The sequence below is a fragment of the Periplaneta americana genome, chromosome 12 (assembly GCF_040183065.1).
Source record: "Periplaneta americana isolate PAMFEO1 chromosome 12, P.americana_PAMFEO1_priV1, whole genome shotgun sequence".
Taxonomy (NCBI): domain Eukaryota; kingdom Metazoa; phylum Arthropoda; class Insecta; order Blattodea; family Blattidae; genus Periplaneta; species Periplaneta americana.
This window is the reverse complement of record NC_091128.1, coordinates 98596359-98613152: the sequence shown is the minus strand read 5'-3', so window position 1 is coordinate 98613152 and position 16794 is coordinate 98596359. Positions and strand designations below refer to the sequence as shown.

Here is a 16794-nt window from a genome sequence, read left to right as displayed (position 1 = left end):
TGCTACATAGATAGAAACGGTAATATTGCTCCAGAAATGTTGGCAGTTCTCTGAGACCTTGCCCACACTACAAATAACTACAAGGCGTTTAATGCTAAGTTGGACTGTTCTACAACCCCAACCCAGAAATTTTTCAACTGATATAAGTTTTAAATAATATAAAATGTGTCACGTACGTTCTAATATTAAAAAATAAAAAGACAGACTAATAAATGCTACGAAAATGAAACGTTCATTTTATATAAAATGATAGAATACGAAACACATTGAATAACAGGACGCGACTTAGTTAGAAGCGTAGCTTTTAAATTGTTACCGAAATGAAGTATTGTTACTATTTCAGAAATAATTCCATTTTACATTTGATCCAATTTTACATTTTCACATATACTTACTTACTGGCTTAAGGAACCCGGAGGTTCATTGCCGCCCTCACAGAAGCCCGCCATTGATCCCTATCCTGAGCAAGATTAATCCAGTCTCTACCATCATATCCCACCTCCCTCAAATCCATTTTAATATTATTTTCCCATCTACGTCTCGGCCTCCCCAAAGGTCTTTTTCCCTCCGGCCTCCCAACTAACACTCTATATGCATTTCTGGATTCGCCCATACGTGCTACATGCCCTGCCCATCTCAAACGTATGGATTTAATGTTCCTAATTATGTCAGGTGAAGAGCACAATGCGTGCAGATCTGCGTTGTGTAACTTTCTCCATTCTCCTGTAACTTCAATCCTCTTAGCCCCTAATATTTTCCTAAGAACCTTATTCTCAAACACCCTTAATCTCTGTTCCTCTCTCAAAGTGAGAGTCCAAGCTTCACAAACATATAGAACAACCGGTAATATAATTATTTTATAAATTCTAACTTTCAGATTTTTTGACAGCAGACTAGATGACAAAAGCTTCTCAACCGAATAATAACAGGCATTTCCCATATTTATTCTGCGTTTAATATCCTCCTGAGTGTCATTTATATTTACTGTTGCTCCAAGATATTTGAATTTTCCCACCTCTTCGAAGGATAAATCTCCAATTTTTATATTTCCATTTCGTACAATATTCTGGTCACGAGACATAATCATATACTTAGTCTTTTCGGGATTTACTTCCAACCCTACAACCCTGTTTACAGTTACAAAGCATTAATTATGCCGTATGCCTTCCTATTAAGCATTTTTAACAATGTAGAATAACTCTTCTCGGGTTCTCAGCCAGGTGAGTTGGAGATTAGCTTCCAAGCTTTCGACGGCTAGCTCTGCCATCTTCTTCAGGGACGAAGTGATGTGGGACCACGTCTAGCCGGTATATGCAAAAGTAGGACTTCACGCTGCGGGCCAATCAGGAGCTAGTTCCCAGTCCCGACCGCCAGGCGCATTCTGGTTCGTGGACACGTCAGCCAATCAGGAGCTACTTGCTGGTCCCGACTGTCTGCCGTGTGCTGGTGGTCTAAGCGTATTGATGGCAGGTTTCCATGCTGTACTCAGCTGTAGACCCCCGTCTCTGTTGAAATTATTGCCATCTAGCTGGATTTCGATGGCTTCCTTGATAACTAAGTCCCAGTAACCTGATGTCTTGTCCAAGATGGTGGTGGCGCTGAAATCTATCTTGTGGCCAGTTTCTAGGCTATGTTGGGCTACTGCAGACTTATCAGGATAATATAGTCTTATGCTGCGTTGGTGTTCCTTGCAGCGTTCCATAATAGTTCGTCCCGTCTGCCCGATGTAGCATTTCCCACACTCACAAGGTATTCTGTAGACACCAAGTGTCCTGAGACCAAGGTCGTCCTTAACTGGTCTCAGCAAGTTCTGGATCTTTGTGGGCGGCTTATGGATGGTTTTAATCCCGTGTTTTCTTAGCATTCTGCTAATTTTGCCCGAGATGGGGCCGTAGAACGGGATATATGCCATGCCCGGCTAGACGTGGTCCCACATCACTTCGTCCCTGAAGAAGATGGCAGAGCTAGCCGTCGAAAGCTTGGAAGCTAATCTCCAACTCACCTGGCTGAGAACCCGAGAAGAGTTATTCTACATCAAACGCCGGGAAAGCCTCAAGTCATACATTTTTAACAATATCAGCAATAATAGTGTTGACAGTCCTAAATCTTTTCAAAATGAAAGGGTAATATCTGGGAGGGCCGGGGGCGAATTCCTATACATTCGGCGGACGAGGTCCTATATAAAAGGATAATTAAAGCCGAATTCATGGAATTCAGAAGAGCGAATATCGTGGCTCTAGACGATAAAAATAATGAAGATTTTATGCTTATTTCAACCGTTAGGTTTGACATTAGTCAGACCCAACCATCTTGACATTGGGGGCAGATAAGCTATTTTTTTTTCTTCCACCACGCTAATAATGTCAATACAAGTGCTTATACAAATTTTGGCCAGTCGACCGCAATTACGAGGCCGTCCAGAAAGTGATTTTCCCTGGGGCTGTTTACAGAAAAAAAGTACAATATCATGGAAGGATTTATTGGAATAGATACAGCAATTGTTGCGCTATTTTTAAACATACTTTCCACCAGAAATGAGACATTTGTCATACTGGTTTTGATCCCAGGCAACAGACTTCTAACACACAAAAGTACACAAATATATCAATACCAGTGGAGAACATTTTAAAAAATAGCGCAACAATTCCTTTATCTGTTCCAATAAATCTTTCCATGAAATTGTGTTTCTTTCTGTAAATGGCCCCAGGGAAAATAACCTTCTTGGCGACCTCGTAATTGCGGTGGAGTGACCAAAATTTGTATAAGCACTTGTTTTGACATTAACATGGTGAAAGAAAAAAAATAACTTTTTTATCTGCCCCCATGAGAATGATTGTCTGTGAGCTGAACAAAGAAAACAAAATGTATGAATCCATTACTCTGCATTTTCAAGTGCATGGTTCAATGAGAGAGGAGTACCATCTCACAGTTGACCGTTTCAATTTTAGAAAGCTTTGGAATCCAATACATCATTCTAAACTTAGTGACTTCAACCATTGAAGGGTCTGTAGGAATCCTCAAAAACCATTTATATGGAACATTATAGTTCCCCTTACTTTTAGTTTGTGTTTGTACAAGGTGAGGCAGAAATATCTGCCCAAGTATAAATAAGCAGAACTTCCGGTAGGCCTACTGGGCAGAGGAAAATCCGAAAGAGATCAACATGCTACCGCTTCATAATGAACGCGACACTGTCTGGTGCGGTGTTGCACAGTTCGGGATTATTGGACCATAACTTTTTTGAAAGTGAAAATGGAAGTGTGTTGACAGTGAATTGTTCTCGATATGTTGAGTTTATACAGAATTTTCTTTCTCCAGAACTTCAACGTTATGAAATTCAAGCACCAGTGATATGGTTTCAACAGGACGGGGCAACAGCACATATAGCTAGACCATCCATGGTGGTGGTGCGTGACTCGTTTCTTGGTCATGTGTCGAAAGGTGGTGATGTTCTGTGGCCTGCCCGCCCTCCAGACCTATCTGTATGTAATTACTTTCGTTGGGGTTATCTCATTATCTCAAAGTGAAAGTGTTTTCTCAAAATCCAAGTAACATTCAGGAACTGAAGGATGTCATCCGAAGGGAAATTGCAGCTGTGCCTCTAAATATGGTGCAACGTGCGTGTGGAAACGTGCAGAAACACTTGGAAGAATGTGTACAAAATCAAGGACGTCATCTCTGTGGTGTGATATTCCAAACATAAGTAGTGACAAAATGGCATTACACAAGAAGTATTACTACAACACTTCCACATATATATCACTAAACCTCTTGAAAGCCACCGGCGTGGCTCAGTCGGTTAAGGCGCTTGCCTGCCGGTCTGAAGTTGCGTTCGGGCGCGGGTTCGATTCCCGCTCGGGCTGATTACCTGGTTGGGTTTTTCCGAGGTTTTCCCCAGCCGTAATGTGAATACAAGGTAATCTATGGCGAATCCTCGGCCTCATCTCGCCAAATATCATCTCGCTATCACCAATCTCATCGACGCTAAAATAACCTAGTAGTTGATACAGCGTCGTTAAATAACCAACTAAAATAAAAAAAAAACCTCTTGAAGTTACGAATATGTCAAAATTGGAAGATATTTCTGCTCCACCTTGTATAATAATTATGTGTGTAGTCTATAATTTATCTAGATTCAACATTCTTGTCTCCTATTCGTGTAAATTTGTCTCAGTTACTTATTGCAATTTCTATAAACTATTCTTGTGTGTATATTATTCTGTGTTTTTGGGAACCCAAAATATTTAGACAAATGATGTTTTAAATATACATCTTGATTACACAACTTTTAACGCTGTATCACTTCGGGAAACGTACCATGTGTCTTTCTCGTGTTAAATTTACATTACCTCTTTAACACGAGAAAGACACATAGGCCTAATGCGTTTTTCGAAGATTTTTAAAAATAAATTATATATTATCCTTATGTATTTACTTCCCATGAAACTGCGAAACATCAAGTAGTCTAACCATTAACTTTGCACTCAAATCTAATTGAATGTTATGAACACACAAAACCTTGAGATGGATTTATGACGTAACAATGTACTTCTCAATTTACATATTTTGACGTCACTATTACATAAATGAAAATGATATCCTGACCTTCAAAATTAAATTTCTTTTTATTAAAACATGTTAGGTATCCAATTATTACAAGTAGACCTACACAGATGGTGTCGATAATAAAAAGAAACGTAAGTAGAAGACATAATTTTGACTCAATGTCCGATTAATGCAGCTTACTTATAAAAGTGTTCAATTACGAAAAATTGATATGTAAAAATATTTCATTTTGAAATTACAAATCGTGTACAAGGGGAGTGATGAATTGAAATAAACAAGCAAGAAATGTTTCCAATTATTTTCACTTGGGTGGACGGCGCTGCCCATTTGAAGGAAGGGTCAACTGAGTTTTATCGGAACTTCCCTTATTTTGTTCGTTCATTTGTACATTTCTAGGTAGAGGAATAAAACAAGTGCGTTCGTATTTTTATTTCGAGAGAATCTTAAGATGAAAAGCTTGGAATAAACTTCAAATTACATAAAACCCATTACCTAATCTCAAAAGTTTACAGTAAGTACTGCTTCCTTAAGATGTGATTAGTCATTGCGAAATAAGTAAAATTAGTCAAGTGAATTGCTAATTATAATACTTCGTGTCTATTTTATAATCTTTACTTCTTTCTGAACTAATTAGATTCTTGGTCCGTTTTGCCATTTAATCTTATACACATGGCCTGTACTGTATAGCCTACACTAGAGTCGTGCATTGCAGACGCTATATTCGGTTCAAGTTTGTCGAATATGACTAAGTTCGATATTCGCCGATGTTCGCTCTGCAGGAGGTCTGTTGCGTTTGTTCCATCTTGTTACAAAATATTCTATGTCTTCCACTCCCACCCATACATGTTTATGTAAGGATTTTAACACAGATCTTGGGATTAATATTTGATATGAAATAAGACGAAGTAACTTTGTAACGTCTTAGTTGTCTATCTCATGTTCGAACATTGCAGAACTCTAATGTACACAATAGTATCTATGAAGATACTAATTCATGTGGTAAGTAAAACACAAGATGACTGTTTGAAACAACTCAGAGGAAAACCAGAAGAAAAGAGTAGCCTAATAAATCACTTTCGAGGAAATAGAAATGAATCTTTCGTTGTCTGCCGAAAACATAACTCGTGGTTTGTTATTTTTTTTACCTAAAAACGCTACCATTTGAGTCATACCTGATAGTTAGCTAAATTTATCATAAGTTCACGGATAAAATAACTGATAATTTATCCTTTAACTATCTCTCATGTTCCAGTTTGATAAAACAATGGCGCAGCTGATATAAGCTGAAGTAGCAGCTTGTAGTTCAGTGTTCACAATCTGTATGTAAACACCAAGTAGGCAGATGCACACGTGAAGCCATAAAATCTTAATTCAAGCATTAAACTTTTATAATGCTACTGAACATATCGGAGTAATGGAAATCGCTCCTTTTTTATTATCAGCACTGAGTTCGATTGCAGCCGACATTTGTCCCAACGCGACGGAGGTTTACTGTGGGCTCCCTTTAAATCTGCATTGAAATCACTGGGGTTGTACCTCATACAGAATACGATCAATACCCGTACTGGAGTAATCCTTCCCTGCATTCAATATGCTAGCCTCATCGATGTCAATAATCAATTGTACAACCTACTTATATTATCATAATTATAAAACATGTATTGTAAAAAAATTACTCTCAACCCAATTAGCTCAATGATGAACATATTTGGGGGACGGAGCGATAATTACTCCTCTCAGGAGATTTCAGGAGCATATAAAATATTTCGCTTAAACTTGTTCTAAATTGATAACAATTTAACTTATAAATAAGCGAATCTCTTGTTTCCAATTATTATATATAAAGCAATTCAAACCATATTGTCTTCATTTCTCTCAGAGATAAAAAATCTATACTTCAATGGAATGTATATTAAGAATTTTATGTTATAATTTAATTTCCTTCTAAGCAATAAATACTCTATATTTCGCAAACAATTGTGTAAGCATACGTAAGCGTACGAAACAAATAACAGGCCTAATAATAATAATAATAATAATAATAGCAACAACAACAACAATAATAATAATAATAGCAACAACAACAACAACAATAATAATAATAATAATAATAATAATAATAATAATAATAGCAATAATAGCAATAATAATAGCAATAACAATAATAATAATAGCAACAACAATAGTAACAACAATAATAATAGTAATAACAGTAACAACAACAATAGCAACAACAATAATAACAATAATAGCAACAATAATAATAGGAATAATAATAACAATAATAATAATAATAATAATAGTAATAATAATAACAATAATAATAATAGCAATAATAATAACAATAACAAAATAGTAACAATCATAATAGTAACAACAACGGTAACAACAACAATAATAATAATAATAATAATAACAATAATAAAATAGCAATAATAATAATAATAATAATAATAATAGGAATAATAATATCAATAATAATAGTAAACAACAACAATAGCAATAATTTGCCTGTAGCAAAACGACCGTAAAAATATTCTACAACTTCACGTCGTCCCCACTCGCTATTTGATTTCTCTGCGGGAAAATATCCTGAATGCGGCCAAATTATTAACTGAGAACTAAGTATTTTTTTAAAACTTAATGAAAAAGTAATAAAAAGAATACTAAGTTTTACATTAAGAAACTCCGTGAATGGTATTTATGCAATAAATATGGGAAAATAATTAATTCAATGTAATTATGCAGGCCTTTCGAAGCGTATTTATAGAAACAAAGAAACGCCTCATCTTGAATAGCTGTATACAGCTAAACTGTATTTTCCGTCAAGATACTCCTAGTCTGCAAGAGTTTGTCAAATTGGACTTTATAAATAAACATGCAACATACGTAACCTATATAAAGGAGTAAGTCTTCTGTTTATGTTATTCATGCTTGAAACACAAATTCATAAAATATGCCCTATACAAAATTGGATATGTTAATCAAATACGTATATTGATTACATTGATCTCTTCAACATATGTTCAAATGAACGTCTACTCACGCAAAGCTATGGATGTATCTTGCGCGTATGGTATTGGACACAGACAGAACAAAATTTATGACAAAAAGGTATGTGGGGAAGGGGAAGGATTTGGGGGGGGGGGTATTCAGAACACAGTTTTAACTAAAGCAACATGCATTACTTTATCGATATTTGTAAATTTTGCACATTTTTTCTATTAAAACTCTTACACGACAATGATTTCAATATTATAGCCCTAAATATTAATTATTTTGCGTTATGTATTATTATTTGGAAGTAACTGGAAGTTAATTTCATAAAAACGTACGTGTTTACTTAAAAGTTTCAGAAACATTATGATAGAGGGAAAGATATATATATTTTTTTTAATTCCTGAATTTTTTCCTCCTACTTGTAACTTGGTTTCAAAATGAAAAACTTCGCATGCTTAGCAAACTTAAACACGACTGTTAGAATTATCGTGTACTTATACCACTTTATTCATAAAGACGCCCCAGCCAGCTGGGCGGCGTCGCTGGGAAATCAATAACTGCACTAGAGACGTCTGTGTAGAGCGCTAATGAAAACATTCTTACCCTCCAGCATGCTTCTCTCATCGTTGTCGTCCTCGTCACCCGCTATGTCCATATTGCTTCTCCTCAGGCACCAACTGATAAAATCACTCTCACTCAGCTTTTTCGGCACGGCGCCGGCGGTACGGTACGAAATACTTGAAAGATCGATATTTACAGACAGCACTGTACGCAACAAGACGCAGCTTCTAACTGGAACACAACCCGCCAGCTGGTGCGTGTGTGCGTGGGTGACAAGGCCGGGATACCACGCACTTGCGATTCAAAATGGCAACCAAAAACTCTGCCACATCTTAATTCGACAAACACTTCAATAACGAAGCGTATTTACGTCCACTTTCACCAGCTGGTGACCGGCATTGATGGCACAGACGTCTAGCCCATTCGATTCCTTCGGCCAACTGGAACTGAAATACAACACGCGGCGGCGCAACAGACAATCGACGTCGTGGTTAGTGCTACCAACGTCACTGGACTAACTTCCCCTACTTCCAAACGACCACCTGACTGGCTCACGGGTTGACAAGCTAATGGAGTGGAAAAATAAAACAAAACAAATACGAAACGCGGCCGAGTGGGGGAGAACTGCAGTGTATAGTTAGTCGCAAAGGAAGTCAACCGCTTTGCTTGTTTCTCTTGAACAGACGGCATTGTGAAATCTGGAAAATCATTTAGCAGGTGGGAACACAATGGCAACGAGATTGACTTGTTTTCGATGGAGCCTTTGGTTCGAATCTAGGCCAGAGAATCGTTCCAACCTTCAGCCAATCGCACGCATGTAACACTTTCATTCACAAAGCCGTCCAATTGTGCATCAATAAATTCTCTAACGAGATGGAAGACGAGGGAAGATACACATATGCATTTTATGAACCTCTGATTATATGAAAGTGAAGCTGGGTTTTAAAAATAAACCTTGAAGTTTAGTGAAATAGTATATAATTTTAAGGAGTACATGCTCGTATTATAGTTCGTTTAAGATTAAACGGAGAAATGAGTATGAGTCAGAAAACACGTCATAGTTTTTTACCTACTTTGATAAATTACAAAGTTAACAAAATGAACTACAGTAATACTGAAATTATCGCTTGGTTACTGCGCATGTTTGCCTGGCAACTAATTATTATTATTTTTTGTCAGAATATTTAGCAAGCGATAGGTTTGGAAGTAAATCCCGAAAAGACAAAGTAGGCCTATATGACTACGTCTCGAGACCAGAATATTTTACGAAATGGAAACATAAAAATTGGAGATGTATCCTTCGAAAAGGTGGAAAAATTCAAATATCTTGGAGCAACAGTAACAAATACAAATGACACTCGGGAGGAAATTAAACGCAGAGTAAATATGGGAAATACCTGTTATTATTCGGTTGAGAAGCTTTTGTCATCTAGTCTGCTGTCAAAAAATTTGAAAGTTAGGATTTATAAAACAGTTATATTACCGGTTGTTCTTTATGGTTGTGAAACTTGGACTCTCACTTTGAGAGAGGAACATAGGTTAAGGGTGTTTGAGTATAAGGTACTTAGGAAAATATTTGGGGCTAAGAGGGATGAAGATACAGGAAAATGGAGGAAGTTACACAACGCAGAACTGCACGCATTGTATTCTTTACCTGACATAATTAGGAACATTAAATCCAGACGTTTGAGATGGGCAGTGCATGTAGCAAGTATGGGTGAATCCAGAAATGCATATAGAGTGATAGTTGGGACACCGGAGGGAAAAAAGGCTTTTGGGGAGACCGAGACGTAGATGGGAGGATAATATTAAAATGGATTTGAGGGGGGGGGGTGGAATATGATGATAGAGACTGGATTAATCTTGCACAGGATAGAGACCGATGGCGCTTATGTGAGGGCGGCAATGAACCTCCGGGTTCCTTAAAAGCCATTTGTAAGTAAGTAATTGCTATGATTATATTCAACTATTTTCTAGGATTATTCGCACATACCTAATCTTCTTTGTCTAATTTTAAATCATCTCCTTTTTACCGACTACAATCCAATGCAGTGTAAGAGAGGATGTCTTCGGACCAACACTAAACTCTCACAATAACGGGTCTCCTTGACCTTGTGGTCAACATGATGCAGGGCTAACGCGGAGAAGTAATAGGACAAGGAAAGGGATAAACACCCAGCCCTGTGGAATGGAGACAAATCTTCTTCCATGCCGAGAATCGAACTATGGGCGCTTGGTTCGAAAGAGCAGTCATTTCGGCGGACCACACATATTTCAAAATAATTAATTTATGAATAAATCAATAAATATATGATTGAGTGGATAGATAAGTGGGTTGACATATGAACAGAAATATAGTTGAATCGGTGGATCGACGTATGGACTGTTGAATAGGCGGGTGAATGGACGAGTTATTGGGGAATGGATGGATGGATGGATGGATGGATGGATGGATGGTGAATAAACGGATGGATCGATGGATGGTGAATCGTTAATCGGTTGAGATCGTAGATGGACAGAAGAATCGGTTGTTAATTGTTGGGTGGGTGAAGAGAGGTTTACGCGGATTGAAAGATGGGCGGCTGGATAGACGTATCTGCGATTGACTGGGTCAATAGACGGTTGATTGGTTGGTGATAGTGTGGGTAGATGGTCTCATACGTCGGTGGTTGAATGGATATGTGGGTGGATGGATGCGCAAGTGAGAGAGTGAGTGAAATTCTTGTGTTCGGAACAGAGAAATTCTCAAATTTGTTCGTCACGCTTAAACATTATGAAACGGTTAGACAAAGAATATAGTCAAGTGTATTTTTTTAACTCACGCACAAGTTCGGGAAATTTAAACGATATGATTATTACAAATTTCAACATCTGCATTGTCTGCCATGCTTCGTGACTCAGGATCGATACAGAAAGTAACGCAGACATGAAAACACGTTTATTGTTCTATAGTATTTCAGAAGTTTATACCCCAGATTATTACAGTTACTTTTATCATTACAAGTTAATTATTACTTCATCAGTTATGTAAGATAACTATGTATAATGCGACAATTAGCATAGTTTTCTGATCACAAAAGAAGAAAGGATCTTATTGTCTGTCCTAGCCGAGAACCATACCAGACCAAAATAATATGTCACTGACCGATCTACAATTGGTTGAAAGCCAGAGCTAATATACGCTATAAAATATAGTCCCGTAAATATTTCATTATAACTAACTTTTTACACATATTATATCAATTTAAATCAGTGCATTATAATTAATCATTATGCTATATTAAAAGAAACCCTATGTACCTATCTTCCTGAGTCCTGGGAGTATAGTAGCCTATACTACACTATATTTCATATGTAATTATAAGCCTATGATATAAGATATGCAAAGTCCCGAAGTATAGTATAATATACCGCGTTTGTGCCCTAACTGTAACCTGCAGAATTTTTTTCAGCATTTTTCCTCAGGTCAGTGACAGGGGTTTAGGAATTCTCGTCACCGGAAATGTCATTGTACCATTTCGTCACCTATTAAATTTTCGTCACCGGGCTTATGGTCACCGATTATTAACATATGTGAGGTACAGCAAAGGCGCCTGAACACACCCATAGGAAAGCCAAATCCTTCTTTACATTCTATCCTGCAGTTACTGCGGAGTGAAACAGAAAGGATACATCAAGATATTGAGAGACTAGAAAGAGGAAATTTCCCTCAGCGTAAAAATAAATACGAAGATTAGGATAAAAAGGTTTATATTGTTGTTGAACAATACCCAGATTATAACGATGAAGATGATGTGCTGGCTTACCTAAGAGCCATCGCACATAATCTAGCTGGGAATTTCGAAACATAAATTACAAAACACTGTATACACTCTACTAAATTAAATTTTTGTTGTATGTACTATGATTTACCTCTAATTTCTACCAAACAGATAACCAAGGGAGCGGTGACAAAAAGTTCGAAATGACAGAAGAACGCTGTGACAAAAAGTCAAGGTGACTAGAAAACCAGGTGACTAAAAAACAGTGAAGAGATGGTATAATGACTAAGATTTCGGTGACGAGAATTCCGGATCCCTTTTTTGAAGAGTAGAAATATATTGAACTTTAAAAATAAAGCAACAAATGTCTCAGGACTCAGAAGGCTATATATTAATGTGTACTTGATGTTTGCTGTTTATCACGGCATTGTATTACATTAGTATGGTTCTTGATAGAGATGAACAAAACTAACTGCCGCTCTCGCTCGCTGTGTTCGCTGCATTTGTCTTTCGAGTCTCGTCTCGTCTCGTCATTCTCGTGCGCTTCGAGTCTCGCTCATCATTCTCGAAATAGCATTTGGTCGACGTGGAAATATTTCGTAACTTTGAATAACATACATCATTGAAATAAATAACATTAATGTTTAAATGAGACAAAAAGACAAAACAGAACAGTATATTAGTTATCAAAATGTTCTGGGTCTATTATATGATATTACCTATGGTTATATAAATAGAAGAAAAAACAATTCTCAAATAAATTTGAATTTCCAAGAAACATAAAACATAACATTAATATCTTTTTACTTGAGATTGCACACTTGATCTCAAAAATATGAAAAGAAAATTCCTAGTCTTTTAATAAGGGCCTAGTAATTAAATAACGATTGGGAAACGATTATTATACACTGAAAGGTACAGATGATGTTTCAAGTAGGCTACTTGATTGTTTATACATGTATAACATTTGCCAAAGTAGATAAAAGTTCAGTGATGTATAAACAACTGTGGCGATTCAAGGCTGCTTAACGTTCTGGACTTCGGGAGTGATCAATCTCGGCGTCTCGAAACACTCACTAGTAGTCTTTACTTCAACGACGCGACGTATACAACATTGTCGTGCGGGTTTTCGGCTTTGCGGGCGCTGTTAGTCTTGCTTTCTCGATCGTTGTTCATCTCTAGTCCGTGGCTTGGATAGACAGTAATGTATTTTTGTGTACTCCAGCATTATAAACAGTCTTTATCGTTAGTGCAAATCATGCTTAATATGCCACATTATTGTAACAATGCCGTAAAATATTGCCATGCCAACTACAACGTCATGACGTCTATCATGACGGCATAACTTTTATATTATGAAATGATTTGCCGTGCCTAATAATACATCAGGTTGTCATAGAAACGTCTTTCTTTATAGACCATAATATCAAATTACTCATCATTACAAATTTGATGTTATTTACTTAAATTAATTGTTTTATAATGCTGTCATACAAAAATAGCATAAGAAACACGTTTATAATGTTATGCTATGCAGTTATTGCACTCGTTTGAAAATTAGGAAACTCGCTTCCCTCGTTCCCTAAACATTGACTCGTGCCGTAAAGTATAACAATATAAACTTGTTCCGTAATATACTATGTCATGTAATCGACATATTGAAAGTTATGCACAAATGCTAATCATATGAAGTGATGAGAATGAGATAGTCCAAAGCCACACTTTTAACAGAGATAGTTGTTTTGTGTGAGTTCATTTCTGACAGGTATGGTGAAGCTAATAGTAAAATATTATAAAATTTACAGAACAAATAACGTCAGTAGAACGCTGAAGAAATAATCACACCGCACCTAATAGCATTGGTCTATAAACCTTTAACACTCTTTTCTGTAAAATTTTGTTTTTGTTACTTAGGATTATATCATTCTCACCCTTTCATATATTAAGAATCTTGTAATTGAATTACATTAGAATAGTGTTATATTATTACATTAGACTGCAATATAATCTAGATTATTCATTATTATTATTATTATTATTATTATTATTATTATTATTATTATTATTATTATTATTATTGCTATTCTGTAATCTAATTTATAGATTTAATTTCACTATTTTCTATCGCTAAAATTAAGCAATCATCACAATAAGGTGAGTATATGCTACAGGAAGAGATTCAGAATCTCTGCAACAAATTCCGAGGAATTATAGGTCGTGCAGGGAGGAACATTTTTGTCGAAAATCTGTATCTTCTGACGCTTTCTTCAGAAGTTATGCAATTCTGTTTGAAACGCATCGAGGAGCAGTAGATAGAGAGAAGAAAACCTATCATTCATTAATTCATTCATTCATTCCATTCATTCATTTCATTCGTTCATTCATTCCATTCATTCATTTCATTCGTTCATTCATTCCATTCATTCATTTCATTCGTTCATTCATTCTTTCATTCACTCACTCGTTCGTTCACCCATTCACTCGTTCGTTCACCCATTCACTCACTCGTTCGTTCACCCATTCACTCACTCGTTCGTTCACCCATTCACTCACTCGTTCGTTCACCCATTCACTCACTCGTTCGTTCACCCATTCACTCACTCGTCCGTTCACCCATTCACTCACTCATTCGTTCACCCATTCACTCACTCGTTCGTTCATCCATTCACTCACTCATTCGTTAACCTGCCATTGTCCCCAAAATCACTCCCCAAAAAAAACTTCCTCCTTTTTCCATAATAACAATTTCATATTTATAATTCGTTCATTCACTCACTCGTTCGTTCGCCCATTCACTCACCCGTTCGTTCGCCCATTCACTCACCCGTTCGTTCACCCATTCACTCACCCGTTCGTTCACCCATTCACTCACCCGTTCGTCCACCCATTCACTCACCCGTTCGTCCACCCATTCACTCACCCGTTCGTCCACCCATTCACTCACCCGTTCGTCCACCCATTCACTCACCCGTTCGTTCACCCATTCACTCACCCGTTCGTTCACCCATTCACTCACCCGTTCGTTCACCCATTCACTTACTCGTTCGTTCGTACGTTCACTCATTCGTTCGTACGTTCACTCATTCGTTCGTACGTTCACTCACTCGTTCGTTCGTCCGTTCGTACGTTCACTCACTCGTTCGTTCGTCCGTTCGTACGTTCACTCACTCGTTCGTTCGTACGTTCACTCACTCGTTCGTTCGTACGTTCACTCACTCGTTCGTTCGTACGTTCACTCACTCGTTCGTTCGTCCGTTCACTCACTCGTTCGTTCGTCCGTTCACTCACTCGTTCGTTCGTCCGTTCACTCACTCGTTCGTTCGTTCGTCCGTTCACTCGTCCGTCCGTTCACTCGTTCGTTCGTCCGTCCGTTCACTCGTTCGTCCGTTCACTCGTTCGTCCGTTCACTCACTCGTTCGTTCGTTCGTCCGTTCACTCGTTCGTTCGTCCGTTCACTCGTTCGTTCGTTCGTTCACTCACTCGTTCGTTCGTTCGTCCGTTCACTCACTCGTTCGTTCGTTCGTCCGTTCACTCACTCGTTCGTTCGTCCGTTCACTCACTCGTTCGTTCGTTCGTCCGTTCACTCACTCGTTCGTTCGCCCATTCATTCACTCGTTCGTTCACCCATTCATTCACTCGTTCGTTCATCCATTCATTCACTCTTTCGTTCATCCATTCACTCATTCGTTCATCCGTTAATTCGTTCGTTCATAGTGTCCTGCCTAAGGGGAGATCCTTCACTGCAAAACCCAGCATTCTCTAATCTTTCCTTTTCTCCGCCTTCCCCTTAGTCTTAGCATACGATCCATGTATCTTAACGTTATCTATAATATGATAGTATCTTCTTCTGCCCCGAACTTTTCTTCCGTTCACCATTTATTCCAGTGCATTCTTCAGTAGTTAGTGACCCAGCCTATCCCTTTTTCTCTTCTGATCAGTTTCGGCATTATTATTTCTTCATCCATTCATTCTGGCACAGCTTCATTTCTTATTCTATCTGTCCATCTCAGCCGCTCCAATCTTCTCCATATCCACATTTCAAATGCTTCTAGTCGTGTCTCTTCACTTCGTCGTAGGCTAATGTCCATGTTTCTGCCACATAATGCCACACTCCACACAAGCACTGCAATGATCTATTCCCTAGTTCTTTTTTCAGATGTCGGCAGAAAATGCCAAAAATAATCATTTATAAGCACAATGTTTGATAAGCCTCAGCATTTTGTCCAAAATCCTCTCACTCAATTTTAATTGCAGTTATGCGTCAATTTTCGGAATACCTGTATAGGCGTATGTATTAAACTGGAATGGAATTGAATTTCGGGATAGGACACTACGACCCAGCACTGCGACCTTTACAAGTTTTATTGCGTCAACACTCAAGTTAGACGCATTCCCAAACCCACACCTGCTGACTACACTAAGTTTCGCTACATAATCCGATTTCATATTCAAAAAATTATTATTTATCCACTTTTTCCTTGTATTGTTTGTTACTTGACATTCTAATAATATATTTATTTATTTAGTCATTTTTTATTTTGCTAATAATTATAACATAATATATAATATATACAGAAAAAAAAACTTTAGCTCGCCCCTGAAAGAGGAGAACTCGTGCTCAGGGCGGATTCCTGAATTGAAATTAATAAGTATTGTCTTATGTCTACTATGCAATCATAGTAAAAATTATAAATTTAAATTTACAATTTTTCAATTTTTATAAAATCCATACATAATTTTTTTAATTTAATACTAGAACTATTAGAATTGACAAGATTAGGATACTTAAATATAAATTTGTCATATATTCTTGGACCTAAATTACTACTATGATTAAATACTGTAAGAGTGTTGCATTTTGGTTCAAACAATCTTAAAGAATTCATACTTTTTGTTTCATAACTAT

The 16794-nt window shown here is 37.3% G+C and overlaps 1 protein-coding gene across 3 annotated transcripts in view; it reads right to left on the bottom strand.

The window, feature by feature from the left end:
* The window catches only part of LOC138710705 (cerebellar degeneration-related protein 2-like), a 398695-nt gene that overhangs the window by 170989 nt on the left and 210912 nt on the right, over positions 1-16794 (bottom strand). The window contains exon 1 of one of the 3 annotated variants that reach the window (XM_069841772.1): positions 8170-8616. The exons of the other annotated variants lie outside the window; for them this stretch is intronic. Within the exon in view, the coding sequence (XP_069697873.1) occupies positions 8170-8221 (52 nt within the window). The 5' untranslated portion in view covers positions 8222-8616. Of the gene's footprint in view, positions 1-8169; positions 8617-16794 lie in introns of those variants that run through there. 3 annotated transcript variants of the gene reach the window in all.